The sequence below is a fragment of the Atta colombica genome, unplaced genomic scaffold, assembly GCF_001594045.1.
Source record: "Atta colombica isolate Treedump-2 unplaced genomic scaffold, Acol1.0 scaffold7, whole genome shotgun sequence".
Taxonomy (NCBI): Eukaryota; Metazoa; Arthropoda; class Insecta; order Hymenoptera; family Formicidae; genus Atta; species Atta colombica.
The window spans coordinates 1,310,665-1,321,143 of record NW_017259561.1 but is presented as its reverse complement, the minus strand read 5'-3'; the positions used below and the strand labels follow the sequence as shown (position 1 = coordinate 1,321,143).

General features: G+C 35.2%; 1 protein-coding gene across 2 annotated transcripts in view; it reads left to right on the top strand.

Annotated features, from left to right (window-relative positions):
- The first annotated feature begins 209 nt into the window (after positions 1–209).
- The window catches only part of LOC108692410 (putative polypeptide N-acetylgalactosaminyltransferase 9), a 76,076-nt gene continuing 65,806 nt past the window's right edge, over positions 210–10,479 (top strand). For both annotated transcript variants that reach the window (XM_018200642.1, XM_018200641.1), the window contains exons 1-2: positions 210–871; positions 3,441–3,648. In XM_018200642.1, the coding sequence (XP_018056131.1) occupies positions 613–871; positions 3,441–3,648 (467 nt within the window). In that variant the 5' untranslated portion in view covers positions 210–612. The remainder of the gene's footprint in view (positions 872–3,440; positions 3,649–10,479) is intronic.

The following is a 10,479-nucleotide window of genomic DNA, read 5'->3' as shown; positions in this document are numbered from 1 at the left end:
TCTCTCTCTTTTATAAAAACACACACACATGTGCGTGTATATATATATATATATATATATATATATATATATATCGCAAACTATATCTAATGTAAAATTAGTTTTGCACAAAATTTAGAGATATCTACTTTATCTCACATCTATCGCAACAGTATCGAGAAAGATCAATTGTGAAGAATAGTCGCGTTGAAACGGATGATAAACACATCACACACATGTATTATCAAAGAAAGGAAAGTTATCGATTTTGCACGTCAATGATTGTCAGTCATTTTGATTAGGATAAAGATTCGTTCTCAGGAACCGAAGCTCTCGCTGTGAAATTCCTAGCACGATTGCTCGTGAAAGGAACGCGTCTCCTGTGGATCTCCTCTCTCTACTCGGGCGTTTAATTAGCGTCCTCGATCGCGTAGAAAGGAGGAACTAGCTTAGGTGCCCGGACCTTTTGACGTCACACGGCGAGAGCCGACCGGCGGGAGATCGAACAGGGGCGAGAGGATGTTGCTGAGGTAACACGACATTTCGAGGCCGCACGAGAAGTACGATAATCGCAGCGCGGGAAGGTGTCGATCGCAGCAGGCGCATAAAGGAGGATCGAAGAGTGGCGGAAGGATGGGTTTTCCCAGGAGAAGGTCGCTGTGGCTGAAGGTGGCGGTACTGGCAACCGCCGTGTGGGTGACCGTCTGTTTCCTGCTCTATACGGAGGATCGGGCGGCGGCGGCTGCCGTTCAAGGATTGGCACCGTCGGGCGTCGCGATGCCGCAACAAGCGGCGAATGGCTTTGTGCCACCCGCGGCGCCATTTAGAAAAGAGTCGACTGGTAATGCTATTAACAACAGGGCGAAGATCAATCAAGTCGGTCTAAAGCAAGGTAATTTTTTTCTTTTTTTTTTTATTTATTTAAGTTTTATTAAGTTGTTAGAAAATTAATTTAATTTGTTGGATTGTTAAGAATGTGTGATGTAAATTAAAATGATCGTTTTGCATGTAGCTGAAAAGAAATAAAGAGTTACGTATTCATTCTCTTTCTCTCTATGATTAAAATCATATTCTTTATCGTTTGCCGATGTGACATAGGTGAGTTGCTACATGAATCACGTCTGTTAGGAAACGGCTTAATAGACAAACACCCTAACACACACACACACACACACACACACAAAACACGCGCGCGCGTGTAGGTGCGAGTTAGGTCTTAATAAGCTGATAGATGTCCCTTTTGGAATGCATGGTCTGTGCATGAATCATACCTGAGAATGTTTGATTACTTCGCAAGCCACCTGTGGCTCAATCTGTGTCCGACATTTCGAGAACATTTTTCAAATAAGGTGGATAAGAGAAAATTTATTACATATCATTACACATTTTCTTCATTGTGCTTATGACATTTAATAATTACGCGCTATATGTGTAATTTGATTTCTATAAAGTTCACGAATCAATGGATTTTAGTAATAAAATATCACTAAAAATTGGTATCAATGTTTCAAAAATTTTTTCTTATTTTATCATAGATACAAATTATATAGAAATTCTATGTAATTAATTCTCCAAAAAATATCTATTGGAAAATATCTGTTTAATTTGTTTACGATTAATCAGACAGAAAGAAAAAAAACGGAAAAACAATTTAATTTGAAAAAAATCTTTAAAAATCCTTTTTAACCCGATTCTTATATCGTTTATACATCTTGCGTGTCGATCGCATAAGAGAAGCAGGAATAAAGGCAAACCGCGCGGAGAAGAACGTAGAGCTATAGATATGATTGTACACGCGAAGGATCTTCAAAGACGAAAGTTCTCTCGGGCGATGCCACGGGCGCAATAAGGAATCTTTGGTAGTTCACCCGCCGCGTTCATCCCTTATTGCCAGACGCGAAGTACGAATGGGGCTTTCATAATACATGGATCATCCCGACGATATTGTCGACATTGCATGCTAGCGAACAGCGCGACATATATATTAGAGAGGAATCTGTAAATGTGGATCCTGAACGATGCTTAGTCGTCTCGACGCGCCCACGTCATGCCACGCGCCAGTTGATGCCTCTCACGAGCTCACATTCGCAGAGAACTTGGCTCTCACGCCCGGAATGACGTGTTAATGAATTTAAATGCTTTTACGGGCGTGAATGCGTGTTCCGACACTGAGAAGGAACTGAGAAGGAACTGAGATGACTCTCATCTCGCGCGAACGGAGGAGAAGGAGATCTCCTGGCGCGGCACGGACGGCCGGATCCTCTCTAAGAAAAGCTCGTAGTGTAACAGCGACGCAGCCGTGATGCACGACGCGAGTTTCACCGCCGAACTTCGTAGCGGCCCGTCGCGGCGCTAAAGCAATTTGTCGTCCTCTTTATTGCCGCATCGTACACACCGGGGCCGAACTTTGTCGACCGGGATAAAATTATTTTCAGGACAGGCGGGTCAGGCGCGCCAGCCAGCCGACCATATCGCAAAGCGTATACTTGCCTCGTTGGCTTTAGCAGCTATGCCGCGGCAATATGGCGCCGGCAAATAAAACTGGAGTTTATGCGAAAAAGCTCTTAGAGGGTGTTCCTTCGAGACCCGGCGCGTCGGGAATGTGGATGTGCTGAAAATTCAATTCCCGATGCCCTTTTTCTCCGGCGCAGCGTATCGTCACCTTCGCTACCATCGCGTTCACTCGTTTCTTCTCACGCTCCGACGTTAAGCATTATACATATTCCCGTTATTCAGACGAAACGAGAAGCGGAATGAGAATTAGCTAGAAACGGCGACAAAATACGATCAGGATCATTATATATTGTTTCATTTACCTTTTTATCTTGTCGATACACAAGCAGCATGATAATGTTCTTTCTCAATTTATCAACAATTCTAACTTCAATTTCAATCAACACTTAGAGGAGAGTTTTTTCGCGATATAAGATTACACTAATAAATATTGTTAATCTTTGAAACTAATTATTTTGTTAACATTGTCATTAACAGGATCATATCGATTTGATATTGTCTCCCTTTTTTAATTATTGATTTTAAAATTTATTCAATAAAAATTTTAATTTTGATTCTGAACTACACTAGAGAGAATGCAGTGAGTGAAAAATGAAATAAAATTTTAACGAAAGCATAATTTTGTAAACAAGATATTATTATATCTTTTAAGAGGAATATATTCCTGGATTGTTCAGGCAATATATAATTTTTATTTCTTATTTACGTATATTTCATGACATTTCCGAAGATTAGTATATATATATATAGTTTTTGTAACATTTTAATAAGGATTCAATAAATTAATGACTAAATATTTTAATCTTCTTAATTCTATCTAATTGGAACGGTGAAATAAATTTAAGGATATATAATTCACAATTACTAGACATAATGTATAAAATATTCAATCACGTACCAACATCTTCATACGATGTCACTCATTTGTGATCTTTGATGGCTTTTAGATTCTATAGGTAGTGGAGTGTTGGATATACCACGGGAACCGGATACTGCTGCACCCGGTGAAATGGGCAGACCCGTGATATTGCCGGCCAACATGTCTGCGCAGACGAAGAAGCTGGTAGATGATGGCTGGCTCAATAACGCATTTAATCAGTACATCAGTGATTTAATCTCCGTGCACAGATCTTTGCCCGATCCACGCGATCAGTGGTGAGTCATATTTATTATATATAATTTTTTAGTTTGCAATAGTTCGCCAAAGTTAACGATATATTTGGCATGTAAAATGTTTAATTTCTTTCCTTTATTTTATTTAAAAAGATAATAGCTTACCAACGATGTAATAATGGAAGTTTTATCGCAAACTGTCCTGTAAAGGACACATACGATTTATTACGTTCAGAGACGCGATCGGTGGCTCGTTTATCAGCGCGATATTTGCCATCCGAGAAAATGAAAAATATACGCAAAGTAAATGTAAAAAAGAAAAGAAAAACGAGCGTTTAAACGTAACATCTCTGGAGGGTATGTTATATCCGCTATATAAAAAGGATATGGTATGCTGGTCCCCGAGGCACAGAGTAACAGCCAGCGGCGTTTCGTCGATCGAGACAGATAGGCTGCGGTAATGCGTCGGCGAATCGTGGCCGTAAATGTTCCGTGTCATTTTCCTTTACTGCGGGTGCGGTCGCATCATAACATGGTATAGTCCTTGATAAAACATGACGGGTTAAAGGCCACGACATTACGATCTAACTATCCTAGATCCGCGATCCTTCCATTCTTTCCTTTCACTTGAAAAAGAAGCACCTCTATAGAACATCTCCGATACACACGGAAATGAATCGTTCTTTACGAGCATAAGATTTGAGTTAGTAGTTTTCTTTGCGAGTACATGTACCGACAAAAAATTCAGAATCCAAATGCAATGCAAAATACGCTCGCGAAGCAACAGCTGCATCGTAAATTGTATGGTATCATATAGAATCAGTTTCTTTTTAATAGCGAGACCTGTTTTCTGCTTTCGTAACTTCTTGACTTCTCTTTTCTATAAGTATAACGTGACCAGACGTCCTTCTTTCTTTTTGACAAGGACAATCTTATATTTGATAAATTCTTTTCTAAAAATATTTTACCTTTCAAAGATACATCGTTCTTCATTTCACTTTGTTGATAAAATCGACACTTTTGTTTTTATTCATCCGGTGTAATAAATATACTCAGGTATATTTATTTATAATTGTGAAAGGACGAGAATACTGCGACTAAAATTGCATTTATTTCCATGGTCGTTGCGAACATCGAATGTATCTATTAATAAAGTTTCTGTTAAATGTCGATATCATATGTATGATCGGAAATTACTTTTCTTTAGTCTTGCGTTCCATCGTACCAAAGTGCAATTTATTCACTTTCAGGCACAACGCGCACGATCACGAAGGATATTAAAAACCGCTTTTGCGGATAACGTTTTATCCGAGGCCGGAGAGAATGTTCTCTCGCTCTGAGTGAAATACTAATGCAATGGTGTTGCGAGGAGCATTTCTCGAGTAATATTGTAACGCAATGCCTCATGTAATTTGCATCGCGCCATTATTTTAATTACGGTACTAAGTTAAATGTGCTGCTATTATATGTAAACATCTCTCTTAAATGAAGAAGAACAACCACACTAATGTAATACGTACTATTACGTACGTCACTACGTGTATGTTATATGTGCGTTCAAGCTATGCTAATGACCCTCTATTCCGAATTCTTGTTAACGTTGCAAATTATTTTCCGTCTACGTCGCAAATGTAATTTCACAAGGGGAGGGAGGAGAGACGTCCGCTCGCTTGTGCGAAATACTACGGTACGTGTTACGTGTTGTTTAATTAATTGCACTGTGCCTAATTTGTTGCGCGAGTTGACCGTAATAGTCTAACGGCGAAAAGAGCGCGCGGGCGACGTAGTTCGGAAATTTAATCATCGGAAAATGCGTTACCGGAAATTAATACATTACCCCGTCGTCGTGTTCTTACGTCACGCGGGAATTCTGAAACTCCCCGCTGGGAAGTTTTCAATTATACTATTTCATTAAAACAGAATATTCTTTCGATCTCAATCACGTTAGAGGATTTTCTTTTCGTAGGCAAATATGTTCGGAGAATTTAAATAACCGCTGTTAAGTTTAATATTTTGTCATATAATATGAATAACGATACATTTTGCCAGAGAAATATTAAAAACATTACATATGTATGTATTTTTTAAAAACATTACATATGTATGTTTTATTTGCACCGCACTTTTTTACTTACTATCTTTGTCTACTTTTTTTACTTCTTTATTATTTTAGCGTGATTTGATTGTTTACGTCTAACTATAAGCAATTACGCCAAGCAACAAATTGATGATTTTGTTAAAATCCGTCTTGAAGATCGTGATTTATTCGAATGAAACCGAGCCGTAGGGCCGTAACTAAACAGTACCTGCGGTACGTCCGAAATATGTTTCGCGGTGACCGTAAATTTTCGCTAAAACTTCGTCCTGGCGGCGGCAGCGGCGTCGGGCCGACCGCGGTAGCGAATTAACCCCATGAATATTAATTACAATTTACATGATATTAACCGACATTATCAGGACAGGTGGGCAAACTTCGTGGGTGCCTGTTGTTACTGACACACCGCGAGTCGCGTCCGTAACTAACGGCTTGGATAAAGGTACCACCACACCAGCGTAAGTAGCACTATACGATGCGCTTACGAACAGGTGTCCTTGATTTAGAGCAACGAGCATTGTTCAGAGAGAAAATCGGTAGATAGAGGAAAGCGAGGTATGAAAAAGCCTTTTTTTAAGATATGAAAAAAAATTTAATCTGGTATTAAATAAATATAATCATTTTCTTAATTAAGTATATTAAATTATCTATAAGATCCATTTAACAGAAAAATTATATTTTATCATTAATTAACTGAGATTAATCACTATTTTTTATAAACTCAAAATTCTGCTCTTTCAAAACAACATGGTTTTGAAAGAGCCGAATACTAAATTATTTAAGTTTTAAATAAAATCCTATAATCCAAAATGTTATCCTATAACAAATATAATTTTTCTTAGGAAATAATTAATAAACGTGTGGAAAACAAAATATAATATTTCGAATTAAAAACACTTATTGCAAAAGAAATGAAAATTTCCCTTATTGCCACATGAAGTATGAACCTAATCAGAGCACAATTTGCATTGATAGAGGAAAGTGAGGTATGAAAAAGCCTTTTTTTAAGATATGAAAAAAAATTTAATCTGGTATTAAATAAATATAATCATTTTCTTAATTAAGTATATTAAATTATCTATAAGATCCATTTAACAGAAAAATTATATTTTATCATTAATTAACTGAAATTAATCACTATTTTTTATAAACTCAAAATTCTGCTCTTTCAAAACAAGACTGATAGTCTTCACTATTTATAGAATAATCTATTGAACAAACACAACAATTATCATACTATCTTATTGCCATTATGTCGTGAACAAACTTTGATGATTTTGTATTTTTAGAGATTGCCATAGTATTAGATGCAATCTTTCCTAACTCAGTTTCTGAAATTTTATCAAGTGAGTCATTTCTATGTAATGAAATGTCCTGGCCATTTTGGCTATCTAATTTCTTGGCTCACTAATTTCAAATTTTTCCTAAACGATTTTATAAATTTTTTTGGTCATATTCTGTATTTTCTTCTTTTTTAGATTTTAATTCATTTTTTTTCTAATATTCTTTGCTTTTCTGGTGTGTCTGTTATAATTGCTGAATTCATTTTACATTTACCTATTGTCTTTTTCCTAGGCCTTGCTTTTGGAAAAGGACGTATACGTTCAAGTGTGACTATATTTTTTGCAGAAATGCTGGCAATGATTCGGATTTCTTAATTACATGAGTTGGTTCTTGAATTACAAGAGTTGGTTTTTGAGTTACGTGAATATGTGTTACTTCCACAATGTTAGATTGTTCTTCTGATTTGGGAGTCACTCTCAGTAGGTAGAGATCAATCAGTAACATATGAAGGAAGAAAGTTTTCATCTGAGAATATGTTTGAATTTAATGGATATATGCCGGTTTTAGCAAATCCTTGTGTCAAATTATGAGGCGTGAAAGACGTCAAAAACTTCTCTAACAAATTGACCTACATGATAAATAATTACTGTAACACCAGGATTTGATAACATCCATTCATTCATTACTATTTTATATCTTGATTTAAATGTCACGAACACATCAAGTGGTTGTAACCGATGACTGAAATGTGGCGGGAAAGTTAAAATAATTATATGATTTTTTTTTAGTGAATTCTATGACTAAAAAGTTTACATGTGTACAATGATTATCCATAAGGATCAATACAGAATTTTCTTTTGTTGGGTTGACATGTTTCACAAAATGCTGAAAGTGCTGACATTCTTCATTCATCCAACCACTACTATTAGTTAAGCTAAGAGCACCTACTGCGCCATTAACTAACATAATATTCTTGTAACGATCTCTTAGAAATACAAAAACAGTGAGAATCCAGAAGCATTGATCATGAAAAGTACCGTCACTAAGTTCCCTCGTTCAATGGCAGTAACTTCTCAGTAATGTTCCACTTGCTTTGTCTCACGCTGAGCTTTTGGAGGAATTGTGACAGTACTACCGGTCTCATCAAAGTTAAATATCAAATGTAGAAATTTATATTTGATCATAAGTGCAGTTAATTTCTCAACGAACATGCTAACATTTGTTGAAACTAGTGACCCTTAAAAGAAAAGTGGTTTCAGGTTTGCGAATTGTCAGATTTTTGTGGCGCTTCATAAAACCTTGCCTAACCATTCAATATTTCTTTATTTATTCTCCATTTGTCTGGAGTAACGGAAAGTGTTTCAACATATTGAAATGCTTGCAAATATCTTGTTTGTTTGCATGACAGACTACGACACATTTTGATGATGTCTTGAGATAATCTGCTAAATCATTTTCCTGTAACGTAAATATGCATCTATTGCCTATATTAGGACAGTGAACATATGAATTATTTGATTATTTTTTTGCTCTCTTTACAATTTTAGTCATACTCTTGAGATGTTATGAGTGAGTGCAGTGCTGTTGATGCTGTAATTAATAACTTCTTTAATGACTTCCTAGATAAGACAGTAACAGAAGGTCGCTTTCTTTTCTTTGATTTATTTTTGTTTGATGACATTTTGTTGAATTAGATCTGAAAAGAGTGAAATGCTTCAATATAACCTAATCTAATAGCATAACTTATGAACTTACGAACTGTAAGAAATGCCGTCTTATAATACAAAAATATTTAAAAATTTATTTATCTACAATAAGTATTCACAGGGATGTTCTTCGGAGAAGGAGATAGTATACATCTGAAGACAATTTTATACTGTGCGCTGACAGAATCACATCTCTGGATATACAATGAAAGAACTGGCTCTTTCATAGCTCTCAATACCGACTCTTTCATAAAATTATACGTAAAAAAAACTAATCACCGAATCTGATAAACTAAACAAACAAAAAAATGTGTAACTATATTCTTAATTACATTAATGTATAATAGCATTCGATAAAAAAATACTTTTTCCAAAAGCTAATCGCAAATAAATGAAAAACACTTGGAAATTTAACTCAAGAAACATACTTTTTGTAGCAACAATTTCGCATCTCTTATTAAGGCAATGCCATTTTGACTATCAAATATGGACAACGTAATTTTAGTACTGTTATCAAATGAAAATTTTTTAAATTTTTGGAAACATTCAATTAGTAGTTGAAATACAAAATGACTCTTTCAAAACATGTTTTTTTCATGCTTACTCTCCCCTAATCGTCACATTAATATCATATAGTAATATCATACGAAACGAAATTATCGAATGATAAAAACGAATGATTGAATAAATAATCATAACTTTATTAAACATCTCGTAATATAAATCTGTCGAATGATTATAAATACATTGTGTATTATTTATAAAAGTACGTTGTACACTTCATTAAATGGAATAAAACAACGATCTGAACAATTACATTTTACATCTGATAAATTGATCAAAGAAAAAAGGTAGTGAAAGAAACGTTTATTCAATTAGCGGGCAATACAAGAAATAATAATTCGATATTGGTAGCGCGTATTATTCCTATCGAATTCACGCAGAATCCACGTATCTCTTATTTTAACGTAACTATTTTGTTGTCAAATATTTTCTTTTTAGTGAGCAGGACGCAAAATAATTATCATAAGTCTTTTTTTTACAAAACGAGATATTCGCTTTCCGCTGCTTTTTGCCATTTCAGAAAATATATTTCTGACAGCTTAAACAGTTAAAACGAGCTAATTCTAAATTTTATTGAATTAGCAGTCACAGAGTCGAAATAATTAGCGATTACGATCGCGTTAGTTAACAAAGGTACAACGCGTCGGTGGTTATTAATTATTAATTTAAACACCCGAGGGCGACTGTAATTACTGCGGTGGACCAATCATTTAAAGTGGTCGTTATCTCCGCCACGGTACATATTGTTTTTTGAATATTCAATTAAGCGACCTTCAACAGCTTGGTGCGGCTCACTGAATAACGGAGGGCCATTTCCCCTAACGAATGATTTAATTAATTTTACGGTTGATATAACAAAAAAAGTTTTAATCTTATAAGCAACTAAAATTATTTGAAATTACAGGAAAAGTCGATAAGCCGTTTGTCAGTAAAATATTTTACTAAATTGTAATCAAAAATATTTGAAATATAAGGAAAATAATTGCGTATTTATTTATAAAGCTGAGTTAATTAAACTATTTATAAAGTCTAAAAATAATTTTTATCTATTTACATTTCAAGATAATTGCATTGAAGTTGCTAGCGTTACATTTTTATTTTGATAATCTCACTAAAGATTATTGAACAAAGAAAATCTTGAATGATACCATTCAACAAGTCAAAGGTTGATTTTCATAGATTTGAAAATAAACTAGAGGCGGTGTTCAGTAAGGAGCAGAAAGA